We start from the raw sequence: 16,691 nt of genomic DNA on the forward strand, positions 1-16,691 counted from the left end.
CGTTCAAAACGCGCGCGCCCAAAACCGAAACCGAAAATATGGTTCAAGTATTAATGCCGGCGGCTTGGTGCACTATTACAGTCAATGCGGCTGCTGAGGAGACGTTGGCTAGGCTCATGGCTCATCGCACCGGTGCGCACCAGGGCGCCCCAATGCGCCGTTTTATCTTGTATGAAACTCTGGTTTCATCCATAGAGTTTCTCACTATAACGAGAAACTCTATGGTTTCATCCAACCATGGAGGAAGGAAACTACATCCAACCATCGTTGTCCCAGGGCACACCCGTACGATTTGCCGAATTCGCCGAAACCAGCCGAGCCACGCATGGCCACGCCAATCCAAATCGTTTTCAGTCTCGTCCTTGGCGTCGCGTTGAATCGTGGCAATCGCGTGGGCACCGTTGGTATCATGCGTAAGCTAAGCTTTTATTGCTCATACTAAATTAAGAAAGTTTGTCGCAAAGTTTAGAAGCTCTGACATCAACAATAAGTGTTATTTTGCGTTGAGCAGTACTAATTGGAGATGACGTTAAGCTGATTATGGTAAAAAGCTTGCGTTTTGGCTGTCGCGCATTGTCTAGAGCTACTGACCGCTAGTATTGCTCCGAGTCTCGCCGCCTTTTGTGTGTCGTGGGTACGGTGACACGTTGACTTGCTTAACGCAATGAGAGCTGCAAAAGTGATCCTCCTCGTCGTCTTATGGCCAGCTGCATTGTGCGACGATTATTACCAGCTCCTGGGTATCGAACGTGACGCCGACAGCCGTGACATACGACGAGCCTTCAAGAAGTTAGCTCTGAAGTTTCACCCAGATAAGAACCAAGGTGATCCCGAGGCACATGACAAATTCGTAAATATCAACAAGGCGTATGAAGTGTTGAAGGACCCAGACGTTCGAAAGCGTTACGACACCTACGGAGAAGAAGGGTTGGACGGTGACCAGAACGGATGGGGGCGACAGTATCACAGCTGGAACTACTATTACGAAAAGTTCGGCATTTACGATGACGATCCCGAAGTGGTGACATTGAGCAGAAACGACTTTCAGAGCTCAGTAATTGAGTCGGAGGACGTCTGGTTTGTCAACTATTATTCTCCACAATGTTCCCACTGCCACCACCTTGCTCCGGCCTGGCGTCAACTGGCCAGAAGTTTCGAAGGAGTTATTAGGATTGGCGCAGTAAATTGCGAAGAAGATTGGCAGTTGTGCAGGCAGGAAGGCATACACTCTTTTCCCTCATTGATCTTCTATCCAGAGAGAGAAAAGTACACTGGTTCTAGAGACTTGGATGATTTGAAAGATTTTGTGTTGCGTCGGCTTCCGGACCTTGACGTTGATATATCAGAGACTGGTCTCTTACAGGCTGAAGCCAGCTCACTGCTTAGATCAGTGGTAGTTGCTTCCTGTACTAGTGCCGACACATGTTTAGCAAAAGAAGAGCTCAAGAAGTTGGCTGTTGCACTTAATGGCCTTGCTTATGTCTCCCTGCTTGATTGCAGCAAAGAAGCAACACTGTGCAAAAAGTTAAGAATTAATGATGGAGTGTACTTTTTTGAAGCAGCAACCAGCCAGGTTAACAAACCTCAAGAATTAGTGGGGAGTGATGCCTCTGAATTGCGGAGAGCCATTCTGAAAGAGCTTCCTAGTTTTGAGCCAATAACATCCGAGCTCTTCAGTGGCCTGATTCAGCAGCTAGATGGCAGCGATGAGTCGGAACCATGGCTTCTGCATTTCTCTAAGAGCAAACAGCCTGACACAGCTGCAGAGCTAGAGTTGAAACACATAAGAGGTTACATTCAGTCAGTGCGTCTCGGCTCTATCGACTGCAGCCAGGAGGTAGATGTCTGTGCACAGTTTTCAGTGACAAAATCTCCTTCCTTCATCCTCTTGCGATCAAGTGGTGAATATGAAGTGTATCATGGTCGTGTTAATGCACGAGATTTAGCTTCATTTGCAAAGGAAAGTGCAGGAAGCCGCTTGCAGACTGTAACAACAGCAACCTTTGACAAAAAGGTGTCGCAGAGCAAAACCACATGGTTAGTTGATTTTTTTGCACCTTGGTGTCCACCATGCATGCGCACACTTCCTGAACTGCGAAAAGTGTCCCGCTCTTTCGAGGACATAATGTTTGGCGTTGTTGATTGCACCTTAGATGCTCCACTGTGCCAAAGCAATGGGGTCAGCTCGTATCCAAACCTTGTTTTATTCCACAATGGTTCAACCACATCTCTGAGTGGCTACAGGACAGCTGTAGAAATCAAGGAATTCATTGAAATATCGCTTGATCCTAAAGTGATAACACTCCACCCCGAAACATTTAAAGAACTGGTAGAAGGCAAAAGCGAAGCTGATGTTTGGGCCATAGACTTTTTTGCACCTTGGTGTGGACATTGTAAGAAACTGGCACCAGAGTGGAACAAATTTGCCAAGATGGTGGCCGATGAGCCAAACATAAATGTTGGTCAGCTTGACTGTGATGCCCACAGACAATTCTGTGCTGAACATGGTGTGCGCTCATATCCCCACCTTCGTATCTATCCTCGTGGACATTTCAGCAGTCGCCACTACTCAACGTTCAACGGCTGGTCAAGAGATGCAGTATCTTTCAAGGACTGGGCATTGCATTTTCTTCCTAGCAGTGTTGAAGAACTTGATCATCACCGTTTCTATAAGGATGTTCTTGGTGACACTGCACCATGGCTTGTAGACTTCTATGCTCCATGGTGTGGGCACTGTGTGTCCTTCAGGCCTGTGTTTGAAGCAGTTGCAAAAAAGTTTGAAGGTAGAGTAAAATTTGGTACTGTCAATTGTGAGGAGCACTGGCATGCTTGTGATGCAGCACAAGTGCATCGTTATCCCACTGTTATGTTCTTTGTTGGTAAGACTACTAAGCTTCAGTCTGCAGTTGGTAGCATAATTCATGACCATAGAGAGGCTGATTTGGTGAACACATTGGAATTATTTCTCAAACAAAAATCTAGGTCTAAAAGAATTGATGATGAACTGTAGAATGAAACCATTTGCTTACTGACAGGAGGGTATGCCCTCTCTATGGTCATGTATATAATTGCACTGTTACACACAAATCTTGGTTCTTTAAGAATGTTGGCTTTTGCTACATGTCAAAGCAGCAGCATGTGTTCTAAACGTTTTTGACAACTGATTGTGCTTGAAGGATTTGCCTAGTCATTTTTGAAGCACGCAGTGCAAGGAAAGGCAAAGGAGTGCTATCTCATCATTTTTATGCTTGAATGCCAGAAGTTCAGAGCAGAGTCTTGTACCTAAGTTGCACAGGTAACTGGTTAAATAGTGCAGTGCATAACCCATTCAGTCACAGTATGGATGTTTGTGTATGCAAATTGTTTTTGCCAGTCCATGCAGGGGTGCCAAGGAAAAAGCCACAAACATTGAACTGCATGTAAATTGGACTCTTTCCTTGCCTAGTGTGGCTCAATTTCACTTCAGTGTGCAGAGTATTGCCACACATGACAACTTTACTAAGGCACTACCATGTTAGAGAAAAAGTTCAGCATTCTATGTTCCGTGAGCATTGGAAGAAGTATTGTTTATCCTTTCTTATAATGCCTGAAGCTGGCAATTGTACACAAGTTTTAAGCACATGATTCATTTCTTTTTATTTAAAAAAAAAGCTGAATTGAGATTGGATTATTATGTATACTCGCCACAAATTAAGCGAGTGAATGTTCTGCTGCCTTATAAGATGTAATTCACAGCATTCAAAATAGCTCCTGCCTCATTTTCGTAACCTTGAGGAAGGATCATGAATGATGATGAAAACATCCAACTTATAAAATAGTGTAGAACATAAATTTCAGATATATCTGCCAAGTTTATACAGCGCTCTTGTAAAAGATATTTGTACAAGCAGTTGGTATCAACGGTGGACATACTTGAGTGGCTGTTTCTTGTTCTACTAAGCATCTCAAACTGCATTTTTGTTCTTGTGCAACAGCTGCTGTTGCCATCTTGCGTTCCTATATACTCTTGTGTTCATGGTATTTAATTATAAGTTACTCACTCAATAATTATGGTAAAGGTGGAAACTGGAAATTAAATGAGCATCTTTTAAATGAATTGGATATCAAAATATTTTAGGCGAGCACTAGGATTTTCTACTTTTTAAATGAGCAATCTTTACATGGGGAGCTGCGAGCACAAGTGCGCTTTGGCCTATTGACAAGCCTTTTAAAAGAAGCTTAACATATGAAAGTCAGCTTTTTCTTTTCTTTATTATAAGCAGTATTATATATGCTAAATTGCCTGATGGCTGCAAACATTTTTGTGTGCATTTTGTGAAGAAACCAGCCAAATATGGCTCAATTTTAAGCCATTAGCTGAAAAATGATGCAAAAGCTTCTCTGCTCAGATAGCTATGACCACTAGGTAAAGTGCTACTTGCGTACAATTGTTTCATGCTCTGTGGGCACAGATGTCGGCCAAAAAATATATTTCAAAAGTTCCATGACAAGTGTGCATTTCTGCTTCGTTATGGCTTGGCGTGCCTAATTTAATGGACCAGTGCGTAGGTCGCAAAAACTTCTATAGGTTGAAACTTTTAATTCGAGGCTGTGTGCCGAGGCTTTGCGAGAATTAAGCTTTCCGCAAATCCTGGCTTGTAACCTTTTGTGGCTGACTATACTATTCATTGTGTTGCCAGCAGCAACTTGCTTCCTGATGGCTCTGCAGCTACAGGTCCTTGCCATTTGCTATTGTTAATGTGTTTTTCCGCCTTAACATGAACGTCATTCGTACTAACTTGTCATTCTGCTCACTGGTATACTTATGTGTGCTCAAATTTATTTGATGCGTTCCCCAGTCTTGTATTCTATTGGAGGTGCTTTTGCATCAAACTGTACTGTATTCAGGCAGCAAACCAAACCTTGCTTGTTCCTGTCATATTAAAGAGAGCACATTAGTGCCTTTATGGTAACCTACATACTATTGTAACAGCATTGTGCAATGCATTTATTTAGGAAGGGTTCTTTATTTTCTCACTTCTAGAAGTGTGGGGGGGGGGGGGGGGTGCTAGAAGGTCCACAGCCACAAAAGTTCACAGAACAGGAGCTTGACAAAACTTGTCTTACAGCATGAAACAAGGAATGCAACTCTGCACTTGTGTAACTACCACGACACACCTCACCGCTCTGGGCTATGCATCTTGGCAGTAAGGAAACTCGGTTCATACACAGCTCCAACATTCCGTAATGAGTTCACATTTTATTTCGGCTTAGCTATCTATGGTCGGTACCAGGTCCAGAACACGGCTGCAAGTGTCCCGAGGATGTAGCAAAAGGCATAACCTATTGCAACCCCTCCTTATCCTTTGTATCCATATCCTGCCTTCGCTCGATAAGCCCTTTTGGGGGAGTTTTTTGTTTACCAGGCATAAGTGATGCGTTTTTGAAGGATCAGTTGGTCCAGTTACCCTTTCTTGGTACATCTGCACAGGTACACATCCACACACAAAGCAGGTGTGTGTACATGTGTCTGGGGGAGGATACTTTCAATACCCTTTTCAGATGGCCTTTTTGTGCTTCATACCCAGACTTGAAGGTTTTGGTTGTTCATGTGTGTAGTGCGGGATCAACGCATACAAGGGAACTATTTCTACACTCTTAAAAGAGTTGCACAACAACGTCATCTGCCTTGCTTGCATTTCCTTTCTTGAAAACACGGGGCTCGCTACTTTCCTATGAAGAATACTATGTCATGCTGATAATGGGAATGCTGCTCACAACGTCGAAGTACCGGGCTCGCAGCTTTAAAGAAAGGAAATGCGGGCAAGACATGACTATTATTGCTGCGGGGCAAAATAGGCCACAAAGGGTGCAAACTTTTTTAAGAGCGTAGGAAGCACAAAGGGATAAATGGCAGGCACGTCATGCTTTTTTGGAAGGAGCCTCTCCTGCTTTCTTGACCCAACTATAATGACCACTGCTCTTGTCATTCCTTTTGTGTTTGTACTGTCATGGCTTTAAATGTTCACAGTTATACATTTTATACAGATGTAATTGTTTTGCACATTTTTTATGCACTACATGATTGCAAATCTTGCTGTTTTGCACTGACGCTCTGCTGATGCTTCATACTCTGCTGGTTTACACCGATCCTTATAAGAATTTTTTACACCGGTTTACGTGTGTCCTGTTTACACATTCTTTTGCATTTATAATTGCTAGCATATGGACTAGAATTCAAGACATGAACTATAAGTGAGAATAAATTCTTGACATTGTCATTCTTGTGTTTATTTTGCACACAAAATAATGCGAAAGTGCTGATATCTTGTTCCAGCAAACACACTGTGCCAAGTGGCTCAAGGATGGCTTTGCCTAGGTTAGAAACGCTTCATCAAACTCTTCTTTTGAGATCTGAAAACATAATGTGAATAAATGTTAGCACTAATAATGTAAAGCACTATTCTGCCTTACCTTATTCTGCTTCAGCTTTTTTAACAACCTTGCATCTGAAGCCAAGTCATCCCACTCTTCATTTTCATAGTCTTCTTTTGTCTTTCGCTTCTTGCCTTGTCTCTGCTTTTGTCTGCTTTTCACAAATGAGCCCTAGACAACAACAAAAAATAATACATGTTTGGCTTCTGCATGACATCAGCCCCTCTATAAAAATGAAAAAATCTCAAGCCGGTGACAACAGCCACTTAGTGTTTAATGTGGCTTGTGGCCTATGAAGAAAGTGTAAGAAGTTACAGGGCATACATCGCTAACCTGTGGTTTGCAGATCATATTTATTGGAATTACTGCAGGCATAAACCCAGCAAAATGTAAGTTTTATTTTATGGATAATATGCACGAAAATAGTTTTAAATTAATTACCATATAGTCTGGAGAGAAAACAAAAGGTTCACAGTTGGTAATCAGCTTATGGAAGTAGTAAATGAGAGCATTTATTAGACATTGCAGAATAGAATTGCCATATTTATTTGATTATTAGGAGAGGGTGCAGTTGGGGGTCCCAAGAAAATGAACACTTAAATATAAGGCGATATAAAGTCACCAACGGATTATGCAGACTCACTAGGTATTACCTAAAATATTAAATAATTGGCATGGGTTATGTGAAAATTTCGCCTTGAGGTGTGACTTCATGGTAGCACAATGTTCGCCTTATGATGTGGCTTCCCAGCAGCATGGTTCACATTGCTTTGACGCCACATCAAAAGGTGAACATCGCGCTGCCAAGAAGTCGCACCTCAAGGCAAAAATTCACATATAACGCACGCTATACCTTTACTGCTAAATTTTTTGAATTCTCAGTGCAGGTTATATGGGCAAAAATGTGGTAGTGCCTCACCTGCCAAGGCTTATTAGTTGCTTCAATTTGCGCTGTCGTCTAAAATGTGGATCCTTGGAAATGTGGCGCTGTTGCCGTCATATTGAAACAGTATCTGAATCTATCAACCTCACATATACGGTGGGGGGTGCCTTTGAGGCTAAGGATTCTGCGAAAAAGCTTTGCCTTATATTCGAATATATACGATAATTGGTTTAACTGCACTGGGCAAACAAGCTTAACCCTTTGAGGGTCAATGACGTAAATATACGGCACCGCGAACAAATCCAAAAATGGTCGATGCCGCATATTTATGGTGCTGTTTGTACATTTAAATAACGCGCCAATTTCCCAACTTTTTCTTTTCTATCATGTGCTGCCACTATGTGGGAATAGAGGGAATTTTTTTCGCGTGCCTCCCTCTCTCGGTTTTCGTTGCATGGTTTGTTTTATATCTACTTTTCTCCCACGCGGCTACATACTACCGCTCGCGCATTGGCGCGCGAGCGGGTGGGCGGCGGTTTGGGTTTTGTTCAGCGGGCGGTTTCGGCTTCTTTCGCTTGCAAAACTGCTGGCTATCTCGTTACTAATCGCTCAAAGGGCTACCGCTTGTTTCTCGCTCATTTAGCTCACAAGGGTGCACATAGGAAGGATGCTGTTGTGCATGTGTTTCTGTTGCTTTTATTTGTTTGGACACTTGCTAAAACCAATTGCCTCTGGTTGGCGATATGATGAAGATTAGCAGAAGTTTGTCACACGTATTGCTTTTCTGATGGACACACAACCGCACAGTTTTCTTGAGTGTGCGCACCTTCGCAGTTAGATTACGCTATGGATGTAAATATTAGTGTAAGAGCATGAACAGGTGAGAGTTGCGAAATATTCTTGTGTGCGCATTTTCAAAGCCTTGAACTATGTGTATAACAATGCATCAAAATTTTAATTCTTACAAGTTTATTTCATTTTTTATTGTTGTTATTCACGAATGAAGAGTACATATATACCAAAGCAAAATTTTGTTTTCTCACTTTATGGTCACCCTAGAAAAATTACGGTAATTTTTTTAGAAATAAGTCCCTAGGAAGAATTTGAATCTGCAATAAAAAAAAAATCAGCCCTGGGCGGTCAGATATGGCGAAGAAAATCGACCCTCACAGAGTTAAGACATCAACCACAGCTTACTAATATCAGTGAAACAAAAAGTACACAGTTGTTGCATTCTGCTGTAATTAAGCTTAGGGGCTAAAACTAGGACGCTTAAAAGGGAACTAGAAAGGAAGCCAAGGCCACCAGGTAATGTTACTTAAATAAAAGTACATTTACGTGTACAGGACAACTGCCAATGAGACTGTATCATTTTTATCCTATTGCAATATTGGTACTAGTTACCAGCCTATGAGCAGAATATACAAGGTCTGAAAAAAGTTGAGAGAGCTATATGCAGCTGTAAAAACTGAAGCTGGATGTTACAATTTTTACGTAAAAGCAATGCAAAAAATACATAATCTGTTATCACTTTCTAAGGCAGCGACAATAGAGTACCTAAGACACTTCGCAAGAAGCTCAAAATACCATGGAAGTAGAATCTGCCTTTATAATTTTCCAATGCTGTACCCTGTCACACATCTTTGGAAATATGTTGGAGTGTGCCAGTAACTAATGTGCATGTGCCGATGTTGTGTATGCATCATTCGTGCTTTTGTCGGATTGTGTTTAATTATATTAACAGCCTCTCTAACACAACATGCCATTTCCGGAGGTTATCTAGCTCTCACCGATGATTGGATGAGAAGTCCTTGGTGTGCGCCTGTGCTAACGGAGTGCACCGAGTACCTGGAGTTGCTAGGCATGGTTGCAACCGTTAGCTAAAGATTAGCAAAGGTTAGCACTGCTTGCTGTTTTAAATGTGGAGTTGCAGCAGTTGGTGCATACGATGCTGGAATCACAGTGATGGCATGGGTTGAGCTGTGGTACCCGGCACAACCGTTTGCAGCAGTGGCATGTCTGTACACATTCCAAATTGCTTAGATATCCTTTCGTGGTTACTGCAGGCTTTGCTGCACAGATGTATAAGAAAAATGGTAATAGAGTACTTACAAATGAGCTTTAGGTTACATGATGCCATTACGAAATTAAGCCAATTAGTGCTCAAGGCATGTGCATGCCAATTCACTAAGAATTGCAAGACTAGCACTGTTTTTGAGATGTCTCTTGCCAAAATATGAAAGCCATAGCCTTGTTCGACATATGTGACATAAGATGACACACAGCATAGGTGACATGTCTGTAAAATTGTCTCAGTTTTACGATTTGTGATTAACAGACATGCGGCCGCTGGTTGGTGGTAATTCTACGACTCCAACACGCTCGCGTCCAGACCTTATTGATTGTGTAGTTAATTACACAGCTAATTAGTGTTATATGTAACATGTTTATGAAGCGATTGCATTTTTATCTCAACCGCACTATATACAAAAAAAAATTCCTTCTGCTTAAGTACGCAGTATTTTTGGTTTCACAAATATCCCCGAGATTATTTTCATTTCAGCAGCGGCATTGGCTACTAAAAAGCTAAGAGCTGCTGAGCTGGGCAATATGTGTTGTCTACGAAAACCTGCATTGCTTTCCTGTGCTGTCGTAGCAATGGCAGCAGCAACAAAGACTGTTGTAGCCCTGACAAAGTCTGTCAGAACATTGGGCACATGCTTGGGGATAAATTAAACGCAGGAGCAGGCATGAAAGGGAGTGAAGAATGTCACAGCCTGGGCATGATTTCGCTGGCAGTATGCTTCTTATGTGGTCAGAAAGCTGCATTTATTTTCAGTTTTTCTGGTATGTCATCACTGTCTTCACTAGTAGTCAGTAGTGCCAATGCCAGGATAATTAAAAGAAATTTCACAGGTGGAAAACTCGTGAATTTTACGGCAAAGATCAGTTAGCACGTGTTTTTCAAGCTTTCCGTGCATGTATAAAAAATATTGCCAACAGCACTGCTTGTAGGAGTGTGCAGAATGCGAGAACACAGGTGCATTTGCTAGCAAAGTTATTTGTGAAATATTTTGTGCTTTAGTTGAAATATTCTGACAAAGACATCCAGTAAGGCAGATTGGCAATAGGAATTTAATTTGGCCAGGTTGTTATACCCTTGGGATACATTCTCACTTTCCCTAGTCAAGTGAGCTCATCCAAATGAAAGCATTACCATAGCACAACTGGTCTTTACAGCGATCTTAACACAGAGAGAATGGAGCCTACAGGAAAGGCAAAAAAGAAAAGCATCAACAACTGTCCAGGCCCTAGTTTCACTAACATTCAAAAAGAAATATTGAAAATGGAGTGAAATATGTATAAATTATTTCTTCTGTAATTCAGACAGATTTCAAAGAACAGGAATGCTCATTCCAATCTTTGGACAGTTAATCGTTACCTTTTTGGCCATCACCTTGACATCTTCGGTATCAGCACTGGTACCTTCCTGCACATTCTTCAATTTTGCTTGCCTCTGTTTTTCTCGTGATTTTTCCCTGAGAAGAAAATGAAAATGCTATAATTAAATTACAGTATATGTGTGTGTATTTGGAGTTTCATTGCTTAACAGCGTCAAGGCCCCCCAACTATATGTAGAACAATAAACCAATCTACAATGTTAGAGTACCCTTCTAGAAAGTTTACGAGGTTTGTCTTGTGCCAAGAGGAGGCTTAAGTAAGAGAATATCACAAGGAAAGTGGCCCCACAATTCTTCTGCAGTTTAAATCATCCGTGAAAAACATGCTCTTGTGTATGTATCCTCAAAGGCCATGCTGGAAATCTCCAAGACCATACTCTGCTAGGCAGTACTCTGCCTGCTTCGAGTCAATGGCTTGCACAGACAAGGTGCCAGAATCCCGTCAATAAGGTCAGTAGAGCAGCGTGAAGAGGTAGCATCAAGGTGTGTTTAGATAAGGACAGACTTAGGGGGGTCCCAAAATTTTTTTTTTCAGCAAAAATTTTCTGTGAGGTGGGAAAATGTCTCTGTAGAAAGAAATTAACCTTCATTTTGCAAGACGGAGTGCGAATTTCCTGAACAAAAAAAAAAACAAAACAAAAAAAAAAAAACAAAGAAGAAAGAAGTGATTCACTAAAGTAGAGAAGAGCATTTTACCAACTTTCAGTTTTACAACTTTCAAGACCTGTCACTCAATAACTAAAACATTGCAGACTGCCAAACTTTCATAATTCTATACCATTAAAGCTATTCGTCCAAAGAAATTTAAATTTACAACACCCACAGAAGTATATTTTTTTAATTTGCAAACCTTGCTTCCTGAGCACGTGCCTCTCAATAACCCTGAAATCAGTGGCTGTATCAGACCCCTGTATGGTCATTCTTATGACCTGTGTAGTTATAATAATAAAATCAAAATTACATTCATATTGTGTTCTCCGCTCGTTTACCTTGGAGTACTAGTAAAGGAAAATGACTCGGATTCTGTCTTTTTTGCCTCTGCTGAGCCACGAAATGAACTTGTGTTTGCAGGGCTCCTGTATCCATATTTTTCCTACAGTACGTGGAGGTAGCAAGCATGTGAGAACACGCACAGTGAGATGTTCAAGGCTCGTCTGGGGAGACTACCGACACTACTCTCTAAATACACCTGCTACCTGAAATGCTCCCTGTATGTAAGACAGTCGTAAAAGGTGCCCCAAATATTTTAGATTATCCCTAAAATTTTTATATTAGGCAGAAAAACCCTTCCACACAGTGAAACCAAGACTACTTCTCCAATATACGTCTTTGTGTCCAATTCCAACGGGAGGGGGGGGGGGGGGGGACTTCACTGAGACAAGGTGCAAAAATCTCGAGTCGCAAAATGTTCTATCTTAAAAAGCGTGTGGTATAGAGATTAGTTTACTATACATTAAATATTTTACTCTACATCTATACAACTTCTCTCACGGAATTAAGGTAAATTGAGTTTAATCAGCCATAGCATGACATGGTCAAAGATGTGAATTTTTCTTTTTAAAAGAAAAAACAAATTTGGGGCATATTCAGGCTTTCTTACTTCTTTTCCTTTCTTCCTCTCTTTTTCTTTTTGACAAAGTGTCTTCTTTTTTTGGCTACAAGGCATGACAAAAATACTTGCGATGATGTCAGTGAGCTTTTCAAACATCAAGCCACACTACACAACCTGCGATCACCAGCCACCAAGGCAAGGCCATTCAATGTGCAAGTGACCTTGTGAACATTGTACCTGGCAAACTGAAGAATGTTTGCTTACTGCACATTGACAAGGACGAAGTGAACGCCTTAAGAAAACAAAAGAAAGAAAAATGGAAAGGTGTCAGGCCGGTGCAAGGAATTCAGTGATTTAATACGTGGAAGAACGTAAAACCTGACCGAGGAAATTCCTTGTACGTTGCACGGAATGCAAGCAGCGGCGGTTGCATATGCGTGGCCGAGCACGGGCCCTATGTAGAAAGCCACCTGCAGTGGGTACAGAGTCTAGGTGCACCGAGGGCTGATGGCTTCTTGTGCAATTTGCTCACTGCTGCTGCTGCTCTTCCTCACGCCAGCGTTTTGACAGCGAGTGACCGCGAGTGTGATGTGTTCAGATTTACCTGTGCAAGCATGACACCATGCTGGTTAATTTAGTAAGTGAATGTTTACAAGTTTAAGCAGCCAATAAAAGTACTATCCTTACTTCATATAGCTGTCTAGTAATTTGCTATCGCAATTGATGCTACACCTTTCGGCTGAAATTGTGACATTTTTTTATGTGTGAAACAGAAACAAAGATGTATGTTGGAAAAGTAGTCTTAGTTCCGCTGTGTGCAAGGGCTTTTGTGCCAAATATAGCAATTTTATTAAGAATGAAAAATATTTGCAACGCCTTTCGCAACTAACTTATCCGAACACAACCAGTTGACTTCTCCGCTGCTGTAGCGGCATCGCGCTTTCTCTCTTGGCTGGTGCCTCAGTCATATATATGGGTAGCATTTCAGGTAGCAGGTGTATTTAGAGAGTAGTGCCAGTAGTTTCCCCAGACCAGCCTTAAACAGCTCGCTGTGCGCTCTCTCGTGTGCTGTCTACCTCAACATACCGTAGGAAAAATACAGGAGCTCTGCAAACCGAAGTTCAATTCATTTCCCAGCTCAGTTAAAGCAAAACAGACACAATCTGAGTCGCTTTTCTTTACTACTACAAAAGCGAGCTCTAAATGCAATAGGAATGTAATTTTGATTTTATTATTGGAACTCAACTACACAGATCATAGTCACCTATGAAGTCTGAAAAAAGGCTTAGCTTTTCCGCTTAAAATAAAACAATGCAACATATTCTTGCAGTACTAGATTTATCAGTACTGGGTAAGCATTCTGTAAAATATTCATGAAAATTGATTTTTTTTACACCCTTAAAATGTGCCAATTTTTGCTACTTTTGTTTGGCATCTTCAGGGTTTTATTACAACAACAACAAAAAAAAATGTGTAGTATAACTGCGCATCTTTTTTTTTTTTTTAACTTGCACGAAACCCTTTGGAGATTTGACAGTGTGTAACATCTTAGTTGTAAAATCTGCAAGTCGCAAAAATGCTCTTTCTACCTTTAGTGAAACAACTTTTTTTCCAGAAAATCTGCACTGTGTCTCACAAAACGAAGGTTGATTCCTTTCTACAGCGACACCTGCCCACCTCACATAAAATTTCTGCTGAAAACAAAATAGGCAGAACGCCCCTAAGTCTGTCCTTATCTGAACACACCCATCAGTCACTTGTGTGGAAAATCCAGTAAAATTGGCTGACTGGCATTTTCTTTTAAGTCGAAATTAACACAATTTTTAGATCTTATTGTGTAGTGGGTTGACTACAATTTTGATCAATTATAAATGTGATATAACCCATGGCAGTTCACAGCTGCCGTGCACATTTTTACATAATTTTGTAATTTACAAAAGTCTTGTTTCCTGTAAAAATTATGTTTTAGACACCTTGCAGCACTAATTTATCAATTTAACTTGACTCAATGTTTGGTTTCAGTATCCCTTTAAAGGGGTCCTGAACAACTTCTTATTGAAGTCAAAAAGTGCATTTGGCATTAAAACAGACCATTTTAGAAATACTTTACCACAAAAAGTACTTCAATGCAAGCAGAGTTATTGGCAGTCAAAGATTGCCTGTGATCCCCTTCACGGTGCTCCCAGTCCTTCTTCGATGCCTCGAACTGCAAAGGCTATAGTAGAGCGGGGTGGTGCCCACAAAGCTCCGCCTGCTCAACAGCACCGTGGTGCGCAGTTCGAATTTCATTTTGGATGTTCGCATAGATGCCACTACTTACAATTTTCATGCCTATGATGCACCAAACTCAAATGCTATCCCTCAGCTTACAGTTGAGTCACCGTGTCTCAACCTGATACAGTGTACTAGATAGCTACGCATGGCTATTCTCGCACCGAGTGACATCAGTTGCACATTTCCTTTCACACTTACCTCTATGCCAATCAGACAATTTCCGAGGATCAAACAAATGTCATCTTCATGTTTGCTCATGCAAGTACGTCAGCAGTGCACACATCGGCTAAGTGATGGATGTCGCGCTCCGGACACATATCGAAAGGATTCCTAACGTAATGAGCTTCGCCCACGATGGCAACACACCTTGAGGGTGTGCAACTTCAGAAGCAGATGACTTGTTCATCAGATGTTGGAGCTTAGGCCTTGAGTCACGTTACCCACAGATACTACTCGGAGCAGGCTGTTGTCCTTAGCAAGCTGCGGGAGCCCAGCGAGCGCGGTCATCGCGACACCCTATGGTGGCTGTGGTATCTAGCCTACACTACAGACGCAGCTACATACAACTGTAGTGGCTATGTGCACGATAGGGCTGGAGTGCGTGCTTGCGCTCATGTGCTCCAGTCTGGCTGTGCTATGTGGTGCGGACCAGCTTTGGTCTTGCATCAGCTTGACCAATAAATAATAGCCACATCCAAATTGCGCATTTTGTACAATAGCTTAATACAAGGCGAAGTCTGCCAAGGCATCTAGCCAGGAGCGGCCAGGAGTGAGCGCGCGTTGGCAAGCGTACGTCTGGTGTGACCTTAAGTTTCTCATGGTTTGAGGCTAGTTGAGTGTTCAAAACTAATACTGATTAGCGAGACCCGACAGTTACGACATTGCTAAGCGGTGTGGCCAAAGTTTCATTTTTCACGGGCAGGCACAGCCGAGTGTAAGCATACAATAGTCGGTGATAGTACAATAAGTCTTACTTCCTGAAGTACGTAATTGCTACTGAAATTCGAATTGCTGATTTTCGCTTACTTCAGGCTGTTTATCAACACAGTAACAACATACACAGTAATAGTAGGGTGAAGTGCACTGGTCCAAACACCTTCTTGATTGATGTCAGCTATCAGCCAATAGCAGCTGCATATGGGAATCTGCTAGTTAATGAAGTATGGTGGCTGAAAAGAGTGAGAAGGCTTTTGCTGAAAAGAGTGTTTGAGAAAAAGATGACTTCGCACCACTTGCAACCTCCTCGTGCCACGCACGACAGCAAAATTTCGCAGAGATGCTCACAGTGGCATATGCTATACGCGGACTGTGTTTTTTCGCCAAGCCTGAGGGGTGGTTCAGGACTCCTCCAAGTTATAAAGAAACAGTACCGAGAGACACATTCTGTTATTGCTAAAACCTGGTAATTATTTTCTTTATTTGATAATAAGCAACTTGGTTATTTGATAAATTGAACAAGCTAAATTTATCCGAATGCAATGCCAAAAGCAGACAAACTTACAGTGCATAAAGAAAGACAAAAGTGATGCAGTAGCATATGAAATGTGGGCGATGTTGTTATGCTCAGGAATTGTACCTGTATCACATGGGTACAGAAAATGACATTAGCCCATTAGCGCCTACTGTACTAGAACTAGTACACTTGGCTTTGCATCCCTACCTCTTGAACAGCTGAATATTTCCTTTTGGCTATTTCCGTTTCTTACACCCAGAGGGCACACACACACCCTAACATGGAGGGAAAGAACTAGGAAGCTTATTAGCAAGTATGTGGCCTGTAGGGTGGGCAACACGGCAACAAAGACGGTCAAGCGAAAAGTCAGAGAGGCTGAAATAATCTCATAGGTGGCGGCAATGGAAAGGAAACCTGCCATGGGTAACTACTCAAGAGGAAAAAACAAAATCAGGAAAGAAACAATTTATGATAACTCAAAGGGAAGCTCATTACTTTTTGAAGCGAGATCGGGATGCCTTAGAACACGCACGTATAAAGCAAGATATAAGAAGGAAGAAGAAGCATGTGCTTGCTGCGGTAAAGCTAAGGAAACTATGGAGCATGTTTTATTAGAATGTGAAGACGTCTACCCAGCGGATGATTTAGGCACCA

The 16,691-nt window shown here is 41.8% G+C and overlaps 2 protein-coding genes across 4 annotated transcripts in view; one reads left to right on the top strand and one right to left on the bottom strand.

Moving 5' to 3' along the window:
* The first annotated feature begins 296 nt into the window (after positions 1-296).
* LOC142586216 (dnaJ homolog subfamily C member 10-like) lies at positions 297-6,260 on the top strand. Its single transcript, XM_075697470.1, has one exon. The coding sequence runs from the start codon at positions 665-667 to the stop codon at positions 3,008-3,010; it is 2,346 nt and encodes a 781-aa protein (XP_075553585.1). The 5' UTR covers positions 297-664; the 3' UTR covers positions 3,011-6,260.
* The window catches only part of LOC142586225 (ATP-dependent RNA helicase DDX55), a 35,114-nt gene continuing 24,652 nt past the window's right edge, over positions 6,230-16,691 (bottom strand). For all 3 annotated transcript variants that reach the window (XM_075697477.1, XM_075697486.1, XM_075697480.1), the window contains exons 14-16: positions 10,740-10,836; positions 6,454-6,585; positions 6,230-6,393 (exon numbers count right to left, since the gene is read on the bottom strand). In XM_075697477.1, coding sequence (XP_075553592.1) covers positions 6,355-6,393; positions 6,454-6,585; positions 10,740-10,836 — 268 coding nt within the window. In that variant the 3' untranslated portion in view covers positions 6,230-6,354. The remainder of the gene's footprint in view (positions 6,394-6,453; positions 6,586-10,739; positions 10,837-16,691) is intronic.

This window comes from Dermacentor variabilis, chromosome 1 (assembly GCF_050947875.1).
Source record: "Dermacentor variabilis isolate Ectoservices chromosome 1, ASM5094787v1, whole genome shotgun sequence".
NCBI lineage: Eukaryota > Metazoa > Arthropoda > Arachnida > Ixodida > Ixodidae > Dermacentor > Dermacentor variabilis.